The 27,347-nt window shown below is 46.5% G+C and overlaps 1 protein-coding gene across 1 annotated transcript in view; it reads left to right on the plus strand.

Annotated features, from left to right (window-relative positions):
• AKNAD1 (AKNA domain containing 1) overlaps window positions 1-27,347 on the plus strand; it is an 869,453-nt gene that overhangs the window by 783,813 nt on the left and 58,293 nt on the right. Inside the window, exon 17 of the mRNA XM_069641860.1 lies at window positions 9,086-9,206. Within this exon, the coding sequence (XP_069497961.1) occupies window positions 9,086-9,206 (121 nt within the window). The remainder of the gene's footprint in view (window positions 1-9,085; window positions 9,207-27,347) is intronic.

Consider the following 27,347-nt stretch of genomic DNA (forward strand, 5'->3'; position numbering starts at 1 on the left):
TATTTTTAGAAAAGAAGGATTCTATGTTGGTTTTAATGTCGTATTTAAAGACAATGGGCCTTATTACGTGTCCGGCGGTAACCGTGCTGGTGCTACCGGCCAGTTGCCGCCAGACCCATAAATATTTACCGGCGCCTGATTTCCCAGTGCCACCGGGAGATTACAACCCCTGCGGCCTAAAAAGTAATGCGCCAGTAAATTGTAAGTCCCCATTCCCATAGATTCCCATAGGACTCTATGGGAGTGGGGACCACGGAAGCACTGGCACCATTGCTAACGGTGCAGGTGTTTCTGTGACCGGTCTGCCTACCTTGGCCGCTGTGCCCGGCAGGGTCAGACTTTTCGGGCACGGCGGCTCCGGCAGGCACACCTGTCATATTCCGGTCCAGAAACAACAGTGCTGGTAAGCTTACCGGCACCCTTGTTTCCAGAACGGCAGGGTCAGAATGAGGCCCAATGTATTTCAAAGCATCCAACTTGAATCTCCAGCAGTAAGCTTGGTGAGGGGGTCAATCAGTTCGCATATGAAGGATTACAGGGGAGTGGTCAGACAGTGTACGTGGTTGAATGTGTGCCTCAGTTATTCTCCTTAATAGTATGCCAGAAACCAGGAAGGTATTGATGTGCGAAGCCATGTCGTGTGCTGTCGAATAGTAGGTGAATACTCGGGCCATCGGGTGTCTGAGGCTCCAGATGTCTCTTAGTTGGAGGACCTCCAAGTCCCAAATCCAGGATCAGATACATGCCCCCCCAACCCTCAAATTATCAGGCCTTAAGAGGAGATAACTCTGAGTACTTCATCAAAGAACTCGAGGGAGTCTACATTCGGGCCATAGGTGTTTACAAGCAGACAGCTCTTGTCCCCGCTAGGGAGCAGTGCACTCTGACATATCGCCCCCTTGTGTCTATATGAGTCTTCCATGTGGTGAGGTTTAATGATTTGTGTATAAGTGTCAACCCACCACAAGATTGGATTGAATAGGAGATGTAGTATATATACCCCCCAGGCGGGCGCTATATTCCAACAAACATCTGGATTAGCGGGGGTTTCCTGTAATAAGAGGACATTGACCCTGTGCCAGTTTGCATAGGCCACAATCTTCCTTGCCTTTGAGTAGTTCCCCAGTCCCCTAATATTCCAACTCATTTCTTTAATCGTCATACTGCAGACCAGACATTATCCCCATGGCCAGTTCTTGTCCTGACCCACACTTTCCCTCCTGAATTGTTTTGCGCATATGGCGCCTGCACTCCCCTGTCAAGGAGTTTTCTAACTATTCCACCAATTCAATTTTTAACGTACTTTTCCGCCCGCCCCCCTACCATGAATCTCGCCCCCATCCACACTGCTCTTCCCCAACTCGCAATGTAGTGCATCCTCTACCCCTCCACCCCCCCTTATAGCCCCACTGAACCAGAACTGGCCCACGTGTAACAGCAGGCAGCCATGAAACCGGAAAAAAAGCCATCGCTTGGGGGACAGCTGCCATCATGGCGGCACTTTAAATTAGTTGCCATTACAATATAGCACCTTACGTCAGGTAGTTTAAGGACACTTCAAGTTAGCCATGTTACAGCAGTATAGTGCAATCGAGCAAGTACAAGGGTTCAGTCTGGCACATGATTAGAGGGTGGGTGGTCGCCAAGGGTATCCAACGGGATTTGATTTTCATTGAATTTTATTGCCTCTTCCGGGACGGTGAACGAGTATAGTTTCCCACAAAACTGCAAGCGGAGACGTGCCGGAAAGAGCATGGCATATTGGATATTACGCTCCCGCATTACTTTCTTGATCCTGTTAAAATGGCGTCCCTCCTGTTGAACTGTGACCGAGAAGTCCGGGAAAATTTGGATAACCTGGGATCCCATTTGCAACTCTTTCTTCTCCCTAGCTAGTCTCAGTATGTGGTCCCTGGCACAATAGTTTAGGAGTATGACAATGATCGGCAGGGGGGAAATCTCCCAGCTTTGGGCGCAGGGCCAGGGCTTGGTGGGCCCATTCAGTGGCGAAGAAAGGAGAGAGTTGTGGATCCTCTAGAAGCTCCCTGAGCAGACATTCCACCACAGGTTCCATTGCCTCAGAAAGCGCATCCTCCGGCACCACAAAAAATACAGATGATATTTCTCCACGATCTGGATTCTAGATCATCGCATTTATTTTTTATATGCATGACATTGTTGGTCAGCGAGGCAACTGCAGTTTGCAAACTGTGTACATTGTCTTCTGTGGTGCCAATACGTTCTTCCGTCTCGTTTATTCGTTGGACCTCTTTCGCCAACTGTGAACAGATTGATGACACGTTGGCTCGAATATCGTCAAGTTTTTCGTGGACCGCTGCAAATCCTCTGTTCATAGCCTCCATCATTTGTTTGAGATCGGGAACCGAGTGTTCCGGCGTCTGCTGGGGGGGACGCCTTGAGGAATTTATCCATGGCTCCTGAATTCTTCCCCCCTCCTGCCCTCTTGGTTATTGTTATCAGCTGGATTGCGGTTGCTGAATAGTTGTGCAGGTGTGAGGCCCGGTCCGTGACCAGGATATAGGGGCACACCACACCACACCTCCAATCATCCCGGTCGCAGAGCATTGTAGTTGAGAAACTGAGGGTGGAAGCAGGAGGGGGCCCACCGGTGTGGGTTGATGCACTCTCTCAGGCGGGCTCAGGAGGGTGTTGGGCACCAGGGACACAGTGCACAGGCCAGCTGGTGTCCAGGATCGTGTGGACTCGCCCCCCTCCAGTAGTATGGACCCTTCAACCCAAGGAGCCACAAGTCGGTCGGCACAAATCAGAGGATAGAAAGTTCCAGCAGGCAGGCAGGCAGCTGTGGGGGGGTTCCAGAGAGATCCACACTGTGTAAACAAGAGGCCCCATGCCTCCATGGAGACTGGCCAGCCAGTCCGTGGATCCCCAAACCTTGGTGCAGGCAGGACGGTGACCAGCTGTCTTGCTGAGTTCAGTGGTGTGTGGGGTTTCCCTACGGATTATATGGTGCCATGTGATTCCACGGCAGGTCAGGACACCCGCAGGCAGCCAAGGGTTGCCAGGGGCAGGAGCGATGCATTGTTGCAGTGCTTACCCTAGGGAACCAGAACCTCCCCCATGAAGCATCAGGCTGGTGTGTACTAGTAATGGAGGAGCCTCAACGGGTCCGCCTCACTTTCCCCAGAATAATTTCAAAGCGTGTGGCCCGACACCACTGCAAGCCGTCGCTGCTTCCAGGAACACCACACCGAGCGTCTGCTGGGTGGGGCGGGGGTCAGGCAGTGCATCCGGCCACTGCACAGCCCTGCAGGCAGCCAGATATGCTGCAGCAGCCGCAGGCTCGTCCCTCAGCCTCCCACAGTGTTGCTACAGCCCAGGAGGTCTCCACAGCCCAATAGCGGGTGGCCACAGGCACTGGCCTGGCTGGGGGCACACTCAGGGAGGCAACCAGGATACTCCACGGGGACAGTGAGCTCCCCTCCCAGCAGCTTGCAGTATTGCTCCAAATCAGGAGGCCTCCTCGGCCTGAGAGCAGGCGACCACAGGCGCAAGCCAGTCAGGCGGGGCACCCGAAGAGCTGTCTCCTCTAGGCCTTCGGGTCGACTGATGGGTCCCAGTGTTCCTCGAGGTCAGCTCAGCAGAGTCCCAGCACCGGATAGAGACTTGATACGACGAAGGATAAGAATTTTTGTGCCGCCCGGCAGAGCACTGCAGTTAAGCAGACATCTTCCTCGCTCGACAGTGCCCCAGTTCCCACATTTTTAAATGTGAGTTCTTCACTCCACACTGGCTTTTCAGGCGAGTCTAATTTTTTGAAAAAAAAGAAGAATGTTCTCTTTTCTAATCCTGCTTTCAAATATGATTCGTTTATTGCAAAATACAATGTTAGCTGATGATCACCTAGCTACAAACCAGGCTCACTGTCAAATCCTAAAATGTTTTAAGAATTCTTTCAAATCTTGCCTTAGTGAGGAATATCTATGAACCTGTCATGCTTGAATACCAAATCAAAAATCATGGTAATGTTAGCTTTTTTGTAGGGAAGACTAGCTGTGTCCAAAAATGCTTGTAGTACAAGTCTGGTAAAAATATGAGAAGAAATCTTCATAGATCGGCAACAAAGATTATTGTTGTAGAATTTGTGTTGTAGGTGTGGAGAGCTTAAGATGCCTATTTCTGGAATGGGCAACTTTAGACACTGTGTAGAACATTTAGTATCGAGATGTTATTGCACTGGTTACCTGGCTACCCTCTGATCGCAGACCCAGGTCCCCTCCCCGCCAGCTGCACACCTGCACTGCCCCCCTGGCAACCCTTGCACTCAGGGACTGTTCTGTATCCCTACAGCCCCTACCAGCACTTGCCACCCGACGCCTGCACTTACCCTTGCACTTGCCACCAGCTGGCCGCACTGTTATTTATTGTCTTATTTATTTATTTTACTGTTATCCTATGTACTGCACTGCCTCCTCTGCTCCCCCCCGCTCATTCCCCCCGCACTTGCGTGATCTCAATGTCACCCGGCCTAGTAGGATCTTGTCTGTCTTCCCTCTATTTTCCCCTCCCTTGCCTCGTTGCGCCTTGAAACACTTGTGTATAGGCGCGTTATAAATGCCATATCATCATACCATATCATTGATTTGGGGTCAGGGGAACTACCGGTGCTTTTGATGAATGCCTTGACACTGGATCTATTTTTTACAAAAACAAAGATGCAATAGCTATTCTGGTACGGCTGTTGGGTTGAAAGATAACTGGGGATGCATGCTCAAGTTGTGAATGGGAGATAATTTATTTTGATATAAATTGAAATTGCTCTCAGCCCTTAAGTAGATATTAATCGACCTACTGATTACTTGTTTGACATTTGGTTGCTTAATCAATTGTATAGTGAACTGTTTATGTGTGTAAATTGGTCATTCTTTTCAACTGCCGTCGCATGTAATTATTGCATATTTAATCATCTGCATGAATTCATGCCAAGCAAAGTTGGACTTAAAAAATACTGTTTAAAAAAGGGGTTAAGAATATGAACATTGAGATGTTACTTCACCTCTCACAGTTTAAGGAGGTTTTGGTGCTTACTGTCAAAGCATTGAAAAGGCCTGTTTTATCCGTGGATTTCTACACCAGCTGCACCATCTGCAAGACCTTAAGCTTGCACTAGATGCTTCCTACACTCTGACAAGTAGCTCCCAGGTGATAATATAGTGAATCACAATAAAGAAGATCCTAATATTGAATTTCGATTACATACATTGCGCCTGATGAAAAATTCTTGCTCAAATGTGCACGACAACCACTTCACATAGATGCATCTGATAAAGAGTTAAAGTTGTGTTACTATTGCACAACTTTGAGATGTCTTTTCTTTGCCTGACCTTGTGATGTGTAAAGTAACAATACCTTTAGGCTAGTACGGGCTCATTACAAGTAATGTAGGTTGTTTGACCCTGTTACTGCATGTGGAAATCTGAGGCTCACAGCACTATCCTAACTTTATAGTCTTACTGGTGGTTGAACATGTACATTCCCAGAAATACTGCATCCAATATTTCTGAGAAAGTTCTTGCTCATTTCTGATTTTTGTGATAGCAGCAGATCAGACCGCCACAGTACATGGTGCAGTAAGGTCATTAGTGACCCTCCTGTAAATTACATAGCAAAGGGGTTTAGAAGGAGGGGCTTAATGGTGCTCACTTTTTTCCATTATGTGCAGTGATGGATGAGGGCATTTCTGCACATAAGGGAAAACACGTTTTTTAAATATGGGGAGGGGAAGTTTACAATGTTCCCCTTTTGGGTCGGGGGATATTCTGAACATGTTTTAGGACAGACCCGATCTGTCAATCATGCGGAAGTTGCCACGTGTGGTTTTCATAGGGAACTCGATGGCAGGGTCAAGGTGCCATAAGAGGTCTATCATGCATATGCTGTGGGTTTGATTTTAGGGTCGGCTGGGAACCAAAAGAGGCCCTGGAAATAAGTTGCCCCATTGTACAGGTTTTCAGCAAGCCCAACAATTTTCCTATGAGAAAATGTGGAAATAAAATTACCGCACAAAAGATGCCCAGGGTGCAGGGGCCTGCCGGGAAATCTCCAGAGTTCCCTATAGGCCAGTCCACCCCTGGACTTGAAAGGTCCCCACTCTGCGAGGATGAAGCCAAGCACAAAGTAGAAGGATCGCCCCGGCTCAGGCTGCACATGGAAAGCACAGCTTCTCCTGGCAGCATTTCTTGCATTTATTTGGACGAAAAACAATAATTGGGTATGCATTTGCATATGCTTAGCAGTCGTCGACATGTGTTTCGCCCGTTGCAACGGTGGCGAAGATACTGGCCATATTGTGTTGCTTATGCTTGGAGACATCCTTGATGTGCGCTTGGATCTTCCAGCACTGAACTATCCATTGCTGCCAAACTCCTGCAGATGACTGCCATGCATACATTAAGGAACAACTATGCAAATGGGTGTTAAATCATTGTTTGAACTGCAAATACATACGAAAAAAGAATGCCAAGGCGGATCACTCTTTCCTTCAACAGCCGGCCCGATCCTTCTAGTTTTTATGGTATTCACAAGGAGCGATGCCTCTCCCTCGGCCCACACTCTGGCGGGCAGCAGGAACAGATGGCATCAAAGAACTGCATGTTTCTACCATTACCAGCGAACTCGTGGCAGCATATAGATGCATATATCACGTTAATCGATAGCTAGTCTTTGCACATTGGGATCTTTACATCACAGCTCAGGAGAAAACAGGAAAACATGCCCAGTGCAGTGCCACGAGTTGGTGCCATGTGTGCACAGGAGATCACAGAGTGGCAGCCTTTCACATGGAATAAAGCTCCCGTGCTGCAATCATTCATTTGGATTTGCTGATCTCTGATCTGCGACAATTAACTGGAGGTTATGCAGACCCCACAAAACCAACCGAAGATACTTCTAGAATCCTTGAAACGTTTGCACAAGTGCATCCATATTTGCTGTTACATTTGCTTTTACTAATATGAAGCACCAATGAGTGCAAAACTGCTTGTTACAAAATCATTGATAAAGCGGAGTGTTTTTGCTCTTGCGTCGTGAAAATGTGTTATGTGTTGCCAGGTATTGCCATCAGATTCCCAGTGAGTCGCACATTCTTAGTTTTTGCCATCAAATGCCCAAATAATCAGCCCAGATATTGCCATCAAAGGCTCGGGTATTCTCTCCACTACCAGGTGTTGCCATCAAATTCCCAGGTACATGTAGCATGGACAGCAATTGCCATGACATGCCTGAATGTACAGCATTGCCAGGTACTGCTTCTATCAACAGTCCAGGTTCTTATGCTAGTGTTAGGTACTGATATCACACCTCAGGTACTCACCCTATTCCCACATATTGCCATCAAATACAGAGGTACCTGTATCTGCTCCTTCTTGCAGGATTCCTCCAGGCATCACTCACTGCCCGTGACAGTGGGGCCTGGGATGAGGGTGTGGGGAGGAGAAAACAGGTGTGCTGGAGTGCAGAGTCCCTGTGCTCTCCTTTCTGTGGCTTCCTCTAGCCAGAGGGAGGTGACTGCGCCCCACTCCCGCTATCTGCGGTGCAAGGGGAGCTCGGTATCCCTGCTAGTCCTTTATCGTGACGTATTTGGCACACATGGATTCCTACACATATATTTGCTGAGCCATAATTCGGTATTTGTCTGAAAATCCGTGAACACAAACATAAAGCAAATTTGGACTCGTGGCTGCTGCAATCCACAGCATAAACCCTGCAAAGTAATGTTCAGGAGAACATCTATATCCCCATGCCTACTATATCACACCGATGAGCCCCAAACAGGCGAACTTAAAAATGCTTCTGTCATTGTTGGACGTTTTTGATAGAACAAAAAAAACGTTTTTGTATTGGTTCGGGTGCATTTTAGGGCATGGCCACTGTATTGAATCTAGGTGCATTTTATTTGGCATACCCACTGTATTGACGCTAGGTGCATTTTTTTTAGCATAGCCATTGTATTGAATCTAGGTGCATTTTGAGTATAGCCACTGGATTGAATCTAGGTGCATTTCTTTTAGCATAGCCATTGTATTTCACCTAGGTGCATTTCTTAGGATAGCCAGTGTATTGAATCTATGTGCATTTTAGAGCATAGCCAATGTATTGAATCTAGGTGTATTTTGAGCATAGCCACTGCATTGAATAAAGGTGCATTTTATTTAGCATAACCACTGTATTGAAGCTAGGCTCATTTTGAGCATAACCACTGTATAGAATCTAGGTGCATTTGTGAGCATAGACACTGCATTGAATTTAGTTGCTTTTTTGAGTACAGCCACTGTGTTTAAATTCAGCCACATTTTTGAATATAGTCACTTGACTGAATAGGGTACTGCTGTTCTTTGAATCTTGCCACTGTGTGGACAACTTGCTGCACGCTGAAGTTTACCACTGTACTAACCAACCTTGCTCCTCTCCCACATACCTCCCAAGAACCACACACACCAAAAAGGGCCAGCCAAACTACACACAAAACTACACAAACCACAACAGACAACCGCAAACGACAAACAACCCAGAAACTGGGCTTTACCCCTCGGGACACAACAAGCCAGTGCACACAATCAAAGAACACTCAGAAAACTGACGCACAGATGCCAATTTCTCCTGGTTCTGCAAGCATCAACGGAAGAGCACAACCTCTGTCCTATCCCTCTTCCCTCACTAAGCTACCCCACCCTCTTTCTTATAGAGCCACGAGAGCGCCTGGGGACCATGCAAATGGTAGCAGTGCGTGGTGTAAATCAAGATAACATAACAAATGTCTGTCTTTGGCTGACAAAAGTTGTTTTTAAAATGACAGTTTGTGCGAGTAATACCAGAAATTAAAAGGTGTTTATCGTGAGATTCTGCATTCCCACAGGTTCTGCCAGTTTCTTCACAGGGATCTCTAGGGAGGTTTTGTGCAATGCATAATTCGATTGCACTAAAATGAAACCAACACTTCCAAATAATGTAGTTAGGATCAACACAAAGTATTGTTTTTAAAGACATGGCATTTGATATGTTTTTAATTATATTGTATATCCATATGTGTTCTTTTGTATTTGATCAGATAATTTCAATCGAGGTATTGTTGCCCGAATTCCAACTTACACCCACAGAAAAAGGATCTTAGCTCCCAACATGCAAGCAAGTAAACACAAAAGAGAACTGCTGCGTGGGATACCAGAAAGGTAAGCTGACATTTGTTCTGAAGCCGTCTTCTTTACCATGGTCAGAACTGGAAGCTTTGTACACAGGGATACCTGTGGCTATAACACACTTAAGAAGTTGTGCAGTAGCACTGTGGCGATCTTGTAATAGATAACATAAAACAATGTTAAGACTTTTATTTAATATTGTTCCTGTGAGGTGGTGTGTGTCTCTCAGGTTGGCCTGGACTATGACCACGGGGGGGCTTGATCGCTTCCTTCAGCAGCCCTACGTACTTCGATGTTAGTGCCCCACATGCGGTCACTCTTGGGCACTCTCCTTGCAGTCTTTTTCTCACGTTCATCTGGGAACTTGGACTTCAGATCCCAGCAGGCAGTCTTGTCACACTATGTTGTTTCCTAAGAGAGTCCTGTGAACATGTATTTCAAATCCCAGTCAGTAATCTGGATAGACTAAGGGCCTCATTACGATCCGGGCGGTATGTGTTTAACGGCACCGGTAAAGGTGCTGGTGCCGTTAAACCCATATGATATGATATGATATGAAATGATCGTTTATTTATATAGTGCCTATACACAATGTGTTTCAAAGCGCTTCAAGGCAAGGGAGCGAACAAGGGAAAATACAACCACATTCTTACAGGCCATGAACAGTAAGGATGTGAACTTAACTATCGTACTCGGCCTGACGACATTTCAGATAGTGCAAGAGCTAAGACATAGATAAGGAAGGGAGGGGGAGAGTGGGAAGGAAATGGAAACAGACAGGCGACTACCGTACTAGGCCTGACGACATTTCTGGTAGAGCCGGAGAAAAACAAAAGGTGAGGGAGAGGGGCGCAGAAAGGGAGGGGAGGAACAAAACAAGCGACTATCATACTAGCCCTGACGACATTTCAAATAGTGCTGGAGGGGTCGTGGGGAGGAAAAAAACAGTAATGGGAGGGTGGATACCGCCCTATTACGAGGTCCCCTTACGGGACCCGCTCTGATGTCTGGTTTTACCAGACGGCCTTAGCGGGTCCCGCGAGGGGACCAGGGAGCTAACAACGGGCCCGTTATTGACAGGCCCGTTGTTAGCTCCCTCCCCATTCCCATTGAGCCCTATGGGGGCTCGAATGGGAATGGGGATGGTCCGGGTTCCCTGAATGGGGAAATACCAGGCCCTCCAAAGTCGGAATGATCCGGTATTTCCCCATTCAGGGACCACGGACCCAGACCCGAGTTTGGAGGTAGCCATGCCCTTATTAAGGGCATGGCTACCTCCAAACTTGTAATGAAGCCCCAAGTCAATTCCCCACAATATTTTGAATTTAGACTTCAGTTCCCCGGATATGTTTTTGGTCCTCCCAGTGTCTTTACCATAAGGTTCTGCGAATGCAGACTTCAATTTCAACAAAAGCCAAGGTTTCGCCATGCTAAGGCCTCTTCACACAGCCTCTTCCTCAGAGAAATATGGGAGTGCTCCCTTCCCTTCCACCATGCAATATCTTGTCACTTTACCCTTGCTCTTACTCCATGGTAACACTTCCCCACACAACCTCTTCTTCAGAGGGATATGGGAATATAAACTTCAATACACACAATGCAGGTTTTCTTTACATTTCCCATTCTTCACATAGTGTCTTCCTCAGTGATATATCGGAATGCTGACTTCAATTCCAACAGTAGAAGACATTTTCGCTTTAGCTACTTTTTCATATGCCCAGTCCGTAAGATCAATATGAGAATTCCCAAAATGCAATCTGTCTCCACTTTAACACTTCCTTAAAATACCCTCCCCCAGAGGGATATGGGAACACAGATATCAATTCCCAAATTGCAAGGTTTTATCTCTGAACTGTCAGGGGGTGGCTTTGTTACTGGTGTTGCTCATCCTCACCATCCAGCCTCAGTCTCCTTTCTTCCTCTTGCCGCTCGTCTTGCCATTCGTTTTGCTCTTGGGCATCCAGTCTCAAGCCTGCACTCACCGTATCCAGAGTTTCTTCCATGCTAACCTCATGACTGCACTTTAGCTTGACATGGGTTTTCTTCACATCAGCGGCCTCTCTACACATACTCCTCATCTCTTCTCCATCTAGGACTGGGGCTCTCTACACATACTCCTCACCTCTTCTCCATTTAGGACTGGGGCTCTCTACATATACTCCTCACCTCTTCTACATCTCGGACTGGGGCTCTCTACACATACTCCTCACCTCTTCTCCATCTAGGACTGGGGCTCTCTACACATACTCCTCACCTCTTCTCCATCTAGGACTGGGGCTCCCTACACATACTCCTCACCTCTTCTCCATCTAGGACTGGGGCTCTCTACACATACTCCTCACCTCTTCTCCATCTAGGACTGGAGCTCCCTACACATACTCCTCACCTCTTCTCCATCTAGGACTGGGGCTCTCTACACATACTCCTCACCTCTTCTCCATCTAGGACTGGGGCTCTCTACACATACTCCTCGCCTCTTCTCCATCTCGGACTGGGCCTCTCTGCACATACTCCTCACCTCTTCTCCATCTCCCTAGTGTAGTCTCATACTACCGGGCTTGTTCTGCCTTTCTCGCTGGACTCTTACAAATGGCCCTGCATCTCTGCAAGACTCAGGAGGGTAGGTCTCTCAGTGTCCTCACAACAGGTGATGGCTCTGGTCCTGACATCGTCCACATCCACACATATGTCACTCCCTGGTGTTCTCACCACTCCTCAGCTTCAGCTTGACTCTTTCGCAGCTAACATACTTCCGGCATTCCCAGGACTATACCTCTGCTCTGCACTAGTTTCTCCTGATAAGTGAAATAAAAGGTCTGCATTCATATGTTTACTTCCACTCTTGTGTACGGGTGGGCAAAATTACCCCCAGCAAAGTGAAATAGGAAAAATTAATTTCCTGTTTCGCTACAGCAGTGGTACAGATTCTGTTTTGAACTCCCTCTTTTGACACAGTTTGTTTTCCGTTCTGAAATTACGTTTTTTTTCAGTGGTTGTTGGCTAAAATGTCAGGTAATTCGGGGTCTGAAACATTTTGCAGCATCCTAATTACCTGAAGCGTCAGGGGCAAAAAGTCCAAAAAACAACATTTTGGGTTGTATGACGTCTGAAATTCCCAATTTCGCTCCACTTGAGAAACTGGTGAAGCGGTGGATGTTGACCAGAATTCGTCAATTTCTCTGCACAGAGAATTTCGGCAGTTTCGCCCACACCTACACATGTAGACAAGAGAAAAATAAAGTGCTGTGAACCATTGCAATAAACAAGCATTCTTTTCCTTCATATTGGGCTTCTACACTCACTTTGGTTCAAATATCAGGAGAAAATAGTACCGCAGTAGAGACCTGAGAATAGCCAGACCAAAGTGCTATGATCTGCTACTAAAATGCAGTGTCTTCAAGATAAATAGAACCATAGAGTCTCCACTGCCCACTCGATGGCTAGGCACTCTTGTCCAGTTGTTGCATACAGAGTCTCTTTTTTCTTCTTGGTCTTGAGTTTGTCTTAGGATGGGCCCTAGCCCTACACTTGACACTTCTATCTGTGATGTGAAGGGTTGGTTTAAATCTGGCGTGATTTCTGGCAGATGACATAAGCCGCCTGTTGGATGTGCAAATTATCATATACTTGGCTCACTCCATTTCAAGATTTTTGGCTCTTTTGAGAACATATCAGCCTGGCATAGAGGGAGAATTCCAGACTACGTCACTTCTAATAGCCTATGAGCCCTAACAATGACCTTAGACCTTTTTTCCTTTATGGTATGAAGACACTTCGAATGGCCTGGACGTGGGTAATTTGTAGTTTCATTACTCTATTCCCAATAGGGTAACCAAAGTAATTCACAGATATGTGGTCTTCCCAGGTGGAACTACAGATGATTACATCATCCAAATATGCACCAACCTAGTCCTAATGTTGTTGTAGAAGATGGCCCATGAGTCTTTTGAAAGTGGCTGCGGGCCAAGGCTACGTGAAGGGTACTACCACAAATAAAACAATGCCGAGGTGTGGCACAGGTGGGCTTCTCTTTGTCATGCAGATATAGGGCATTATACCAATACCCTTTTGTGAGGTCTAACGTAGCTATGCATTCGGACTGTCCAACCAGTTTAAATTGCTTGCCAATGCAGGGAATGGAGTGTGCATCAAACTCAGATATGGGATTCTCTTTTTTTTCAAGCCTAAGTAGAACCACCTGGGACGATTAGGTTTTGGAGCCAGGTTCCTCTGATTATTTCCAGCTTCAACGTGGTATACTTATTCAAGGACATAGGAGGTTATCACTTCTGATTGTTCTAAAAAGAGTCCTTGGAAGCCATTCAGAAATCCTATAAAATCACTCTTTTGTGTGTCTTCCAGATTGGTGAGAATTTTGGGTGTACCATTCCTGTGTGTAGTCCATAGATCTTCCTGATTTTCTTGCTGATTAGTTAGTGATCTGGCTGATGGATTCGATAATTCAACTTTCCCAGAACGTCCATAAACCTGCTAGGAGAATGCCCTTGGGCAAGTGGTTTATTGTCTCTTGATCACCTGCTCTCATAATTTGAGGGCAGATGTTTTTACTATGCCAGGTTTTCTGTTTCTCCCAGGCTCTAGGTATCAAGTGAGTTGCATCATTCTTCGGGTATTTCTTTGATAAAGGCATGTCTTAACAGAGGTTACACTTGTGCTGTGGCAATGTCTGTCCTTGTTTCCTCTCTTGCTGCGTGTAACTGGATAAGTAACAGCGCCTTGATGCCCTGGGATTTAGGCGCTTTATACATTGAAAAATAAATAAATACATAGACGAGTTGGGTGTCTTGGTGTCCTTGCTACAGCTTATGGCTGAGGGGTTCAGATATGGTGCAGTGTTCCTTATCTCTTACCCCCCACTGTGCACGGCGGTACTCAGCTTGAGCTCAACCCTTCTGTAGCTTGAGGTTTTCTCAAAACTCCACCTACACCAGCCTGACAATGCTGTCTCACTATTTTGATGCATGCTGTAAATACGGATTGCTCTCGTTTATGACCTATTCCAAGAAGTTCAAACATGGGAATATATCTTGGCAAAAAGAAACTTGTTTAATTGTAACTTTTCAAATGTGGTATATATGTCCCTGTGGCCTTATGTTTACTGGATGTGCATCCTAGTGATGTGGCAGGATTGTTATGCAGTGCTATTGTATGCTAGGTTTGGGATGCTGTGCTATGTTATGCAGGATTGTTATGCTACACTATCTTATCTAGGATTGTTATGCTATGATATGATATGATCTGATAAGTCATTTATAACGCGCCTGTACACAAGTGTATCTAGGAGTGGCAAGACAAGGAAGAGTAGACAGAGTGTCCAGAGGGAGAACAAAACAAATGATCGTACTAGGCCTTGTGTCATTCAGATCGCTCAAGTGCGAGGGAGAGGTAAGAGGAGAAGTGCCATGTGGCGAGGAGGGGAGAGTGCAGTGGCAAGACGCACTAAGTGCTGTCAGGGTGGTGGCTCAAGTAAGTGCAGAGAGGCAGAGGGCTGAAGGGTTGCAGATACAGTCCCTAAGTTAGTAGGAGGCCCAGAGGCAGTGCAAAGGGCTACTGGTCGTGCATGAGCCTGATGCCCATGAGGTTCAGTGGGTGGCCAAGAAACCAGTTAGTGCAGCACACTGGAGCATTAGCAGGGGAGAGAGAGAGAGAGAGCAGAACCAAAAAGGAAGGTCTTGAGTTGCTTCTGGAACCTAAGGTGGTCCTGCTCAAGCTTGAGAGAGGCAGAGAGGGGGTTCCAGAGGGAGGCCCCAGCCGTGGACAGAGATCTACCCCCCATTCTCTGGCCTTCAGAGAGTTGAAGGCGAATGAGTGGAGGGCTTGAGAAGGAAGATGCTTAGGAAGAGAGAGTTGTATGTAGTGTGGTACCTGACCCCATAAAGCCTTGTGGACGATGCAAAAGGTCTTGAACTTGATCCTTGCAGCCTCCGGGAGCCAGTGGAGAGATTTCAGGGCTGGAGAGATACGATCCTGGGCTTGAGGCCAAGGACACGGCTTGCAGTTCTGTTCTGGATAAATTGTAAAGGTCAAAGAGTAGAGGCAGGTGGATTTAGAAAGAGGCTGTTGCAGTAGTCCAGCCTAGAGAGGACCAGAGCTCTGGAGACAGTGAGCTTCTTGGGGAAAGTGAGAAAAGGAAGAATACCTCTGAGGAGGTGCAGCTGATAGTCTGACTTCTTAGAGACATCAGAGATGTGAGGAGAGAAGGAGATGGTGGAGTCGAAGATGACACCGAGGTTCTTTGCCTGACAGGAAGGTGCGGGTGGAGGGCCCAGGGTGGGCGGCAAGAGAGCAAAGGAGAAAGCAGTAGCAGAGGTCCCAATGAGAAGGATCTCAATCTTAGTGCCATTAAGGCAGATATCGTTGGAGGCACACCACTCCTGAATCGTGGATAGACAGTCAGGAATGAGCGAGAGATCAGAGGAGCCTGAGGGGAGCCTGAAGGAGAGCTGAGTTTCATCTGCATAACACTGAAAGTTAGAACAGAAGGTAGAGATGATTTGGGCCAGAGGAGCCAAGTGATGGTTGAAGAGCCAGGGTGAGAGGTTAGAACCCTGGGGAACACCACATGTAGAGAGAAAGGTGGGACAGAGAAAGGACCCAAGTTGGACCTGAAAGGGTCGATCGGATAGAAAGGAGGTCAACCATGCAAGGGCCTCACCCATGCCCAGGTTGTCACAGAGACGATTGATTAGGATGGCGTGGTTGACCGTATTGAAAGCGGATGATAGATCAAGAAGAATGAAGACAGAAAGAAGGTTATAGTCGAAATTAGAGAGCAGGTCTTCACGGGTGTTCAGGAGAGCACTTTCCATGCTTCTGGCTGCTCTAAAGCCAGACTGGTGGTAATGGAGACAACCAACAGATTCAGTATGGAGAGTAAGCTGGGAGATGGCCAGCTTTTCTGGAGGTTTGCCCATGAAAGGAGTGATAGAGATCTGGCGGTAGTTTGCCGGAGAGGGGGGATCAGCAGAGGGCTTCCTGAGGAGGGGGTGCTCAAGGAAGTGCTTTAGGGGGGAAGGGAAGGTAGCAGTGGCAAAGAGTGATTGCAGAAATCGGCCAAGTCAAGAGCGAGGGTGTCGATGTGGTCCTTGATGGTTCTGGAGGAGCAGGGGAGCACCCTCTTTGACCAGATTTTTATAGATCGGACTTGTCTAGAAACGTCATCGGGAGTGAACACTGGGAAAGAGGAGAAAAGAGGAGGGGAGATGGCCGCAGAGGGTCAGGGACTGGTAGAGGGAGAGGAAGAGGAGAGAGTGGACAGGATATTCTGAGTTTTAGTGGTGAAGTGATAAGCCAGTGCTGTGCAAAGGGCCTGGGAGGGAACAGGAGAGGTGGAGACTGCAGCAGGACTGGCCAGCTCCTTGCAGATTTTGCACAGTTTGGCCGAGCTATGCTATGTTATGCTATAACTATGCTATGGTATACTACATTAGGCTCTCTCTCTCATACATTAAGTCCTCAAATCTTCCCTCTGCCTTCCTCTGCACACAGCACCCCGGACATGCTCAAGCCCCTCCTGGGGGAGATGACACAGCAGACCTTCTCTTCTACATATACCAGTGCCGTGCAAAGGGCCTGGGAGGGAACAGGAGAGGTGGAGACTGCAGCAGGACTGGCCAGCTCCTTGCAGATTTTGAACAGTTTGGCTGAGCTATGCTATGTTATGCAGGATTGTTATGCTATAACTATGCTATGGTATACTACATTAGGCTCTCTCTCATACATTAAGTCCTCAGATCTTCCCTCTGCCTTCCTCTGCACACAGCACCCCGGACATGCTCAAGCCCCTCCTGGGGCAGATGACACAGCAGACCTTCTATTCTGCATATTCTCTACAAGTATAGCTTTAGCACCATATATGGGAGATAACCATAGGGTTTCTGTGAATGCCGCTTATCCATAATACAACACGATGTCCCAGCAAAGCTGCGTCACAAGTAAGATGTCGACATTTCTTGCCAAATGTCTGCAATATGGGGCCAAGTAACACCCTCCCATTGTGAAAGGGTTATAATATATTAGTAATTGCTTATGATATGCTATATAAACTGCGCTCTAGAGGTGATCTCTAGATAGCTCAGTGTGCTGACTGCCTGGACACTTATCCTTCTGTATTTTCCTGCTTCTCCGATGATAATGTGTCTCTATGCTGTGTATTTGCTATCTAATACAAGAAGTTTGATTTACCACCAATCTGTGTCTGATCTCCTTATTTAATGCAAACTGAGGTTGATGTCGAGGGTTCCCTTTGGAAAGAGACCCAATCTTGGCCACCAAAGAATGGTGCAGTGACTCTAGCCTAACTGCGCAGGGGTTTTGCTGAGGGCTGCCTTCGACCACGATCGCATGGCCAAATAAAACAAGGTCCTCACCATCGGGGGCGCTTAATAAGCATGGTACACCTGTTGACGGCAAAGTTGCCAAATCTGCGATGTGGTTTGAGAGGTCTGCAAAGAACCTCCAGCGCAGTGCACGGCCGTAAATCTGTTCCCCTGACTGATCGGCAAATATAACCTTCCGCTTATGTTCTGTCCCTTTATTTTGACTAAAGGTTGGTGTTCCATGTCGTGCAGTCGCTCTTTCTCCCTACACCTCCTGGTATGTTTTGTATTCATCTGTAACTGAGTAGATAGCTGCGCTGCAGATATTTTCAGCTCCGCCGGTCGCCTTCCTCTTGTTTGTCTACGGTCTGTCTGTTTTGCTTCTATGCTCTGTGTACTGGCTTCAGTGAAGCGCTTGAATTGAGTACCCACAAATTAGTGCCACAGGCTATCCGGTGCATACATTTTTTGTTTTTTGCCATTTTCTGAGAGATCTTTAGGATTATGAGTGATTGTACAGTCCTTTGGCAGTCAAACAGATAGGTGTCCCAATTTGTAGCAGAGAAGGCCCCTGCAGTCGCCTGACAGCCCATGATGCCCACTCCTCCCTCTATCAGAGAAGCTCCCTGCAAGATGCGGAAAAGCGCTGGCAGGCTGCTGCAGCTCACTTCGAAGCCACAATGTTCTCAAAAACATTAAACAATGATAAAGACAAGCTTATGGTGTCGTCACTGCACCCCTGTCACATGGGGAGGACCAAGGGACGAGGGGAAGGGGAGGAGCAAGGAAGACAGGAAAGGCGCCAGTTACAAGTAGGCAGTGGATGATTAAAGAAGTGTTGCACCCCAGCTCGTGTCCGTCTCTCCTTGTATGAATGCAGAGTGACTGACACCCCCAGCGTGAGGAGGTCCACTTGCAGGACATTATAAAGCTCTGAACTACAGGATGCAGTCCTTGTGTAGTTCTATTATGAAGGGCCTTTCTTGCAAACAACTTGTCTATTGTGTCCATGTCATTGCTGTCTGTCATGTTCTGAATAAAAGTGTTTCTGCTTCTGTTAAGTTAAGTTCTGTTAATGCTTGTTGCATTGGATGTTTTGATTCTCATTTTGTCAGGTTAAGTTTAACAGTTTGGGTTAATTTTCGTTTTGCTTCTCACACTGGTTGAAGAGGAGGTTTAGATCCTCATTGCGTTTTCTTGTGATTAAGGCATAGGCCACCATGTGATGTCACAGTCTATTTATGGTTTGTAAAGTATGGAGACATGCTGCTTTCTCCAGGTTGAGTGAGAGTCACTGCATCCGTGGTTAATCTGTGCTGCCACATAGCCACAATTTGTGACTAGGGGGATGCAGGTGTGTTGTTGCATGACTCGCAGGATCAGACACAGGTTCCGATGCATTTGCCCCTGGTTGTCTATTGGGAGTGTTTTTTCAGCGGGATGTTGCTGGAAGATTGTTGTGCATTCCTGTGGTTTGTCTTGTGTTTTTTCTCTGCCTATGTATTATTTTGATTGTCTTCATGCCGTGGCTTGCCTTGGCCTCTCAATCAAATGATCACTGTGGTACCCCATTACCACACACATCCTTCGCCTACTCCAGATGTCTTTAATTTTATGCCTGCAGGCCTGCCTTGTTTAAGGAATTGATCTATTCCCTTGGGGTTACTGGTCATTGTGATATTTTGGTTGATGAAGTGACTTTGTGTTTGTTGTGTCTTTTTTTGGTTTATTGTGGGCATTGTCAAGATTTTTTGGCTACTATTCACCAGCGCCCTGTCCATGCTACAGACAACTTATTGCTACAGAAATACCTACATAATTTACTTCCATGCACAGAGGTGGCCTTGATAAGCTAGAAAAAAGTTCCTGCATAACAACATTTTCGTGATTAGCAGCCCCCTTCATTGCTTTACCTACCACAATACCCAGGGCCTTTCTTGCAATGAACTTGTCTATCGTGAAGATGTCATTGCTGTCTGTTTGTCATGTTCTGATTAAAACTGCTTCTGTTTTCTACTTCTGTTAAGTTTGGTATCGCTTGTTGCATTGGATGTTTTGATTCTCATTTTGTCAGGTTAGTTTTAACAGTTTGAGTTAATGTTCAATTTACTTCTCACACTGTTTGAAGAGGAGGTTTAGATCCTTATTGCGTTTTCTTTTGATTAAGGCATAGGGCCACCGTGTGATGTCACAGTCTATTCCTGGTTTTCAAACTATGGAGACATGCTGCTGTCTCCAGGTTGAGTGAGTTTAAGAGACACTGCAAACGTGATTAATGTGTGCCGCCACATAGCCACGATTTGTGACTAGGGGGTCCAGGTGTGTTGCCGTATGACCCCAAGGATCAGACAAGGGTCTGAAGCATTTGCCCCTGGTTGTCTATTGGGAGTGTTTTCTCAGCTGGACGTCGCTGAAAGATTGTTGTTCATTCCTGTGGTTTGTCTTGTGTTTTTTCTCTGCCTATGTATTATTTTGACTTTCTTCACGCTGTGGCTTGCCCTTGTCACTCAATAAAAGGGTCCCTGTGGTACACCATTACCACACATACCCTTCATCTACTCCAGACGTCTTTAATTTTATGCCTGCAGACCTGCCTTGTTTAGGGAATTGACATATTGTGATGTGGTCATTGTGATGTTTTGGTTGATGAATTGACTTTGTTTTTATATGGGGTATTGTGGGCACTGTCAAGATTGTTTGGCTACTATTTACCAGCGCCCTGTCCATGCTACAGACAACCTAGTGCTATGGAAATACCCACATGCTTTACTTCCATGCACAGAGGTAGACTTGATTGGCAAGAAAAAAGTTCCTGCATAACTACATTTTTGTGATTGGCAACCCTCTTCATTGCTTTACCTACCACAACACTCAGAGCTTTCTGGTCGATATATCTGTTTCTAATTTCTGCTAAAGAGGCAATGCTGATGGACCATTGCCATTTGGGAGTTAAGTGCCAAATGTGATTGCTGAGGCAGCCCTGAGGCGGTTCCTCTAGTCCATCTTGTGTCTTGCTTTATCTTTATATTCAGCAAACTCTATCAATCCTTGCTTGCTCCTGTCTCCCCTTGTGTACCACCTCTCCAGTTGTCTTTATGCTATCACAGCCGGTAAATGCCAATTTCCAGGAGGTTGTTTGCACCACCCCTCTTGATCTGCAGTACCTGTGGGCCTACCTCCCTTTGTGTCTCCCTGTTTGTTTGATTTCTAGACTTGAGCTTCCCACAACAACACTTACACCTACAGTAGGGACCAATGCCTTCTTCATGTTTTCAACAAATGGGGAATTCACCTGTAAATGTTTGAAAGAGTGGAATTTGTTTGACTGGAGTGTCTGTGGCCACTTGAGAGGATGTTTCATGCGGATCACCTTGTTGTCTTTGCTCGTGGCTTTGGAACAAAGAAAGTCTAAGGTGTCTGATGGTCATTGGTCGGCTTATTTCACCTGTGTGAAAAACTAGAGGGTGCTTCACTGTTCGGACCCTGGGGATCCCTTGCTCAGGTGGCCAGGCCACAGGCAGCACCTTTGGATCCAGAACCTGGGGGTGGACATGTAAAGGAGTATCACTTGGGTGAGTGCTCTTCAGGGAGTGGGGGAGGGACACCCAATGGTAAGACACGGTATCCCCCCTTTCCAATAGCCTTATCCAATCCTATTTTATGGGATATTCCAACTTCCCCGAACCCTCCTTTCATACACAAACACTGAGCCGAGGAAATGGAGGTCTAAGGCTGAAAGGATAAACACACATGCAATACATTGGACATGTCCCGCTAACGAGATCAGGCAGGGTCAGGCACTTGACTTTAATCACGTACACCTAATACCTATTAACTCTCCTCACATGGTTAAAAGGTGGAACACTGAGACACACTTTGAGCAAGGCGGTGCACGAGAAGGAGCAGTCCCTTCAGGGCTATGGCAAACCAGGCGAAGGAGAGCGACAAACTGAGGGCTTAATCCGAATGCGCAGGAAGCCAGAGACCCCCAGCTAAAGATCATTTTTTCCGAAAGGCTGTGCGTATTCTGCATGGCAGCCCAGCTGGAAGGGAGAAAGAGACTTCCGAGTGCCACAAGGTTCCCAGCCACCCTCCTTGGTGAAGGACAGAGTTGGGGAGGTGCGGAAGCGGCAGTGGTAATAACCTTGACTCCTACATCAAAGACGCAAAAGACTGAAACCATCTTAACACGACCGGTGAGTTGAAGGAAGCAAAGAAAAGCCGGTCTGTGTTTAATTGAAATGCGTGCAACCGTATCCAAGGGATGAAGGTTACGCAATCGCTGATAAATTGTGAGAGAAATTGAATCTATTGTTAAGAACTGTGAATACAAAATACAAAGTAGCAAAGTGGTCCGGCGACGTGAGATTGCTCAATCAAAAGCCTCTGAAATGTTTTAACGCTACAGAGGCAGCCGGAAGTGAGAGATGAGCCTTAAGTGAAAAGCTTACAAACTGCAGAACTTTGTTTTGTTGAATTTGGCATGAGAACCAAAGGAGGGTTCGAGTCCGACCGAGGGAGACCTGTGAAAGTAAAAGGAGGGTCTGAGCCCGACCGAGGGAGACCTGTGTGTGAAAGCAAAAGGCAGGTCTGAGCCCAACTGAGGAAGACCTGTTTGAAAATCAAGTCATACATATCAAGTACATTTTCCAAAAGACATTGGAACTGATGGAAAATATGTAAAGTGGAAGTAAAGAAAGAAAGGAAGGTCGAAGTGGTCATGTGGAGGTGAGAGCGAAAATCCTCCCAGTTTCGAAAGCCTTCGACAGCGAAATCAAAATACGAAAGGAGGTTTGAGCCGGACTGAGGGGAACAAACCTATAGTGTGGAATGTGAAGAAAGCTTGGTGAAGGGAAACCCACAAGGAGAAAAGGTTTGAGTCTGACTGAGTGGAACCTATAGTGAACTGTGATCAAACACTATACCGCCCTATCTTCCTCTCCCACCACAACCTCTCTGTCCACTCCTCAAGGAGACTTAACATCTCCTGCCCCTGCCCCGCCTCCACTTCCGACGCCAGCGGCCTCTACCTTCACACCACCCCAGCCAAGTCAGTTCCCACCTCAATCCGCATCCACTCCCCTGCCTACCCCCCAGTGCTACAGGCGCATGTCGGACATAATCTGCCAAACATACATGGATGACTTACAGGCACTGTCCAACTCTTACGCTTTTACTCCAGGCCAGGACAATTTACCAGGCAACATATTCAATTGCCACATTCATCCATGTCTGAGCCACCTTCACTACACATTATGGACGCCTCAACATCCTCTACTGCTGCCACCAGCCTTTTGCCTATGTGCACCAATCCTCAGGCCAATACTGAGGCTGAACCTATGAGAATTCACTCTCCCTGGAGCTCCACTGACTTATACCATATGGCACAACAATTCCCCACGTTACCTGACAACTGGGGACCTTAAACAACTCCTACGAGCTGTGCTCAAAGACACTCGATACAAAGAAATCATGGACAAACTGCAATGGCCTGACACACTGGCTATTACTGCTATATTACCCCTCTTATCGCCTGCATCAAAGAAAAATACCCAGCCAAATCTGACTGGTCAAAGATTGCGAGTTGCAAACAAAATCAGTCTGAATCTCCCTCTGACTACCTATCTAGACTGACTGACTGTTTCACCAAATACTCTCGTATTCCAAACACTGGGGAACAAGCTAAACCTGCATTTGTTTCTTAATTTGTGAATGGTCTCCTTCCTGAAATTTCAAACGATGTTCAAAATGTTTAGATTGGGTGGTAGGCTGAATCTATTGAAAAAGCACTGCAAGCAGCTCAAAATCTGTTTGACAAACTCAAGCACCAGGAGCAAGACGGGGCTACCCGCCTCATGGCTCTGCAAATACAGCATGCTCAACAGAAGACTGCCTCTGGGGGCCGGCGACACCCGGGTACCTCACGCCAGCCATATGCCCATCAGAATCCTCTGCCACCTATTCACTAGGGCAACAAGCCAAAACAGACTTTTGAACCCCTTTTTCTGCCGGCCCAGCAGCCCCTGCCAGGACAGCCGTTCTGCAGGTATTGTAAGCAGACAGGCCATCTCAGCCTGCAGTGTCCCATCAAACCTGCCAGACCACGGCAATATGGTCCCACTACTCCATGCAATGATTTAATTCCTCTTGACATAACTAATTGCTACCCTACACAAACAGCACCACACCCTCTGCCTCCTCCTTCTCCTAATGGTGGATACCAGTATAAGCATATCTCCTATGGTCCACAGTGACATAGCCAGAGGGGCCCTGCCACAATATCTGCTGCTTTTCTCCCACTAGACCGGTCTGTTCCCTATCTCAAATTTGACATCCAATGGAGGAGGGTGATGTGTTTGATTGACACTGGTGCCAGGTGTTGCATGCTGCGAGTGGTTGAATTTCCAAATGTGGATGTCTCAAAGGAAATTGTCAATGCTGTTGTGATATCTGACACAACTATTCCACACCCAGTGTTAAATTAATTGCCTGTTTCTGTTGGTCCCATCACCGAACATTATGCATTTCTGTTAAGCCCTCACTCACATGCAAATCTGCTGGTTATTGATCTACTATGCAAAATGCAATGCACCATTCATTGTTCTCCTGATGGTATTTATCTAGACGTTCCACAATCTGGGAAAGCTGAATGTTTGTTTCTCCTCCAACAGCCCACTCACCCAGAGCCTCTTACAGATCCTCCTTCACTCCTCACACCCGCACAAGCTACACGGGTATAACACCTTATTGACTCAGTGCTAGTGGCCCTCTGGGCAGCACATGCCAAAGCCACAGTACAGAATATCCCGTCGAGCAGAGGAAGGTATCAAGCCTGTCATCTCTTCCCTCATTGAACAGGGCATTCTCTACTACACCACTAGCCCTTGCAATACTGCAGTGCTCCCAATTGAGAAAAAGGGCACAGGGAAATTTCATTTTGCTCAAGATTTGCACACCCTTAATAAGGTGGTAATAGCCTCACGTCTGGTGGTCCCAGACCCTCTGACTATTCTCTCCTGTATCCTGCCACACACGCCCAATTGTTCACTTGCATTGACCTTGCCTCTGCCTTCTTCTCTGTCCCCATACACCAGGACTCACAGAATCTCTTTGTATTCACTTACAAGAAGCATCAGCTCACCTACAGGTCCCTTTCAATGGGCTTTATTGACTCCCCATCTCTCTTCTCCAAGATTCTGCAGGAAGACCTCCAGGATGTCACCTTCCCGGCAGGCTCCACTATGATCCAATGCATGGATGACCTCCTGTTGGCATCACCTGCCTTGCAGGTCTCCCTCGCCGAATCAGAAGTACTCCTCACTGCCTGGCAGCAAAAGGTCACAAAGTGAACAAAGCAAAATTGCAGCTCTACCTACCTACAGTCCGCTACCTAGGACCCGATATTTCACACAGCGCTAGGCGCCTTGTCCTCTCTCGAGTGTCCTGCATCTTACAATGTCCAATGCCTGCCACTAAAAGGCAGTTGCGCTCCTTTTTAGGGATGAGCAATTTTTGTTGCCTTTGGATCCTTGAATATGCCACTACTGTAGCACCTATGCTGAAGATGCTGCATTACTTCCAGCCTGACAAGCTCGCATGGTCTCCTGAAGCTTCCACAGCCTTTGCCAAGATCAAAACTGCCATCTCCATTGCCCCTGCCCTCGCCATTCCTGAATACTCTAAATCATTCACCATGTTCTGTAATGTGGGAGAGGGCTATGCCTTAGGCGTACTTACACAGAAGCACGGGGGACCTCCAACGGTCAGTAGCTTTTTATTTCTTTTTTTAGCTCCCAAACAAAATGGTTGCCATGGAACGGGGAGAAGGGACTACAGGTAGTCCCTTCTCCCTTTTCATGGCACCCTGCAGAAGAAAGGAACTGAACTCCGTGGGACGCGGAGCTCGGACCCACAGCAGGTGCGTCTTTCCTGGCTGAGTGAGGACCTGGCGAGGGCCAATCAAATTATTTGTAACAATCTGATTGTCCCTCGCTGGGTACTAATATGAAATAAGAAGGCCCAACACCAAACAACTGATAAGTTATAAACATAAAATAACCATTGCATGTTGGTGAAATACAACGTCCATGCAAACGCTTGAAAACGTGTACCTCCAAGGTCATCGGAGAAGAGTGCAGAGGAAGAATGTCACATATCTAAAGAAATACTGTTTAGCAAGAAAGCCATTCCTAAAATATATTGATACATCACAACATTAAAATAAAATAACATTCCATGATGGTGCATCTCAACATTCATGAAAGAGGATAAGAAACACAATAAAAGAGAGCACTGAATTACGTTGATTCTAATAATTACTACAAGAAACAGGAAAAGACGAAAAGGCCATGTACCCCAGGTCTGACAGACACATTTTGTCTGGCTATAATAGTTGGTTTTGGCTATAGCAATCAAAGAGGAGAAATTATGTAAAATGTTGTTAACATGCTGAACATTTCATAAAAATCTCAAACCAGTAGATCCTTATTAAAGCACCATCACGGGTGTGGAAAAAGTTTTAACAGTACCCAAAAATTCCAGGAAAAGCTTTATAAGAAATGAATTACATGTAACGTTTAATACATTCAGCTGCATCATAGTATTATGGACTAATACATCATTTGGAAAGTCTCTTTGTTAGTGTAACAAACTGGTCATAAGAAGAATTGTAATTGAAAAAAGTACTGATAAAAACAGGATATGCGTTGCTCATGTTGGTGTATGGTTTAGAATAACCTACCCAAAAGACTTGGCTGGAATCCCAATGCAAGGAGACTTTTTTAAAGAACATATTTCTTTTAATCGATCTAGATTGGCCAGAGCAACACATTCTTCTCTTGATACAAAGCAAATTAAGAAATGGGACAATACAGTGTTATTGGCAAGTCAAACGCATGGCAAGTTAGAAAATAGATGTTTATTGGAAGCAACAGCATGCAGGACCACATCTTGCTCAGCCCTCTAATCAGCTTACATGGAAAACATCATGGCCAGTGGCCCGAGCTAAGTCTTCCTGTGGTTGGGTGCGGGCATAGAGAGACTAGTGGCTGGGGAACACTAGGCAAAGGAGTTAGCAGAGACTGGCCAGGTCACCGCAGGTGCTTACCCAGGTTGTGGCAAAGGCTGCTTCTAGTATTGGAGACCGCTCGTGGGAATAGAATTGCGTGCAAGCTCATCTGGTCCTGGTGCTGCCATTGAGACCATCTATTACATGCAAGTCGAAGGAGCGGCTGTTGAAAACGTAGGTGTTTATTTGGACCGACAACATGAACGGCCAAGTCTTGATTGGACCTCTCACTAAGTGACATTCAACACTTCTGTTTATTCCAGATCAGGGGCTCCATTTCAGATTAAAGAGAATGACGACTGCAACACTGATTAACCTTAGATGGGGGATGTCTTCACAACCATTTATGAAATTAGGGGTCAAATGAAATGAATGAACTATATGAAATAAACACATCTGGCTGAATACAAATAGATCTTGACTTTTAGATTTAGATGCATCTCAAACTATAATGTAAAAATGATGTAAGGAGGCAAATGAAATGACTTCTGAATGCACAATGGACCTTCAATATTCTCGTATTTGATTGCATGAGGAGGTATGCGAGTGCCATGATTTCACTTTCACTGTAGTCAGTGGACACATTGTGGAAGGGCCGGACCAGGACACGCAGAGGAACTGCCAACATAATATTGAGTGATCCGTCAGGTGCTACACACATGAATACCTCATGCATATTTATTACTCATACTAGGGGGTTCCATTTCTGCTACTTATTGTTTGTGGGAGAAAGGATACTTGCCCAAGTGTTCTGCAGGGCCTGGTAAA

Source organism: Ambystoma mexicanum, chromosome 1q (genome assembly GCF_040938575.1).
Source record: "Ambystoma mexicanum isolate Mex_15411 chromosome 1q, UKY_AmexF1_1, whole genome shotgun sequence".
NCBI classification, from domain to species: Eukaryota; Metazoa; Chordata; class Amphibia; order Caudata; family Ambystomatidae; genus Ambystoma; species Ambystoma mexicanum.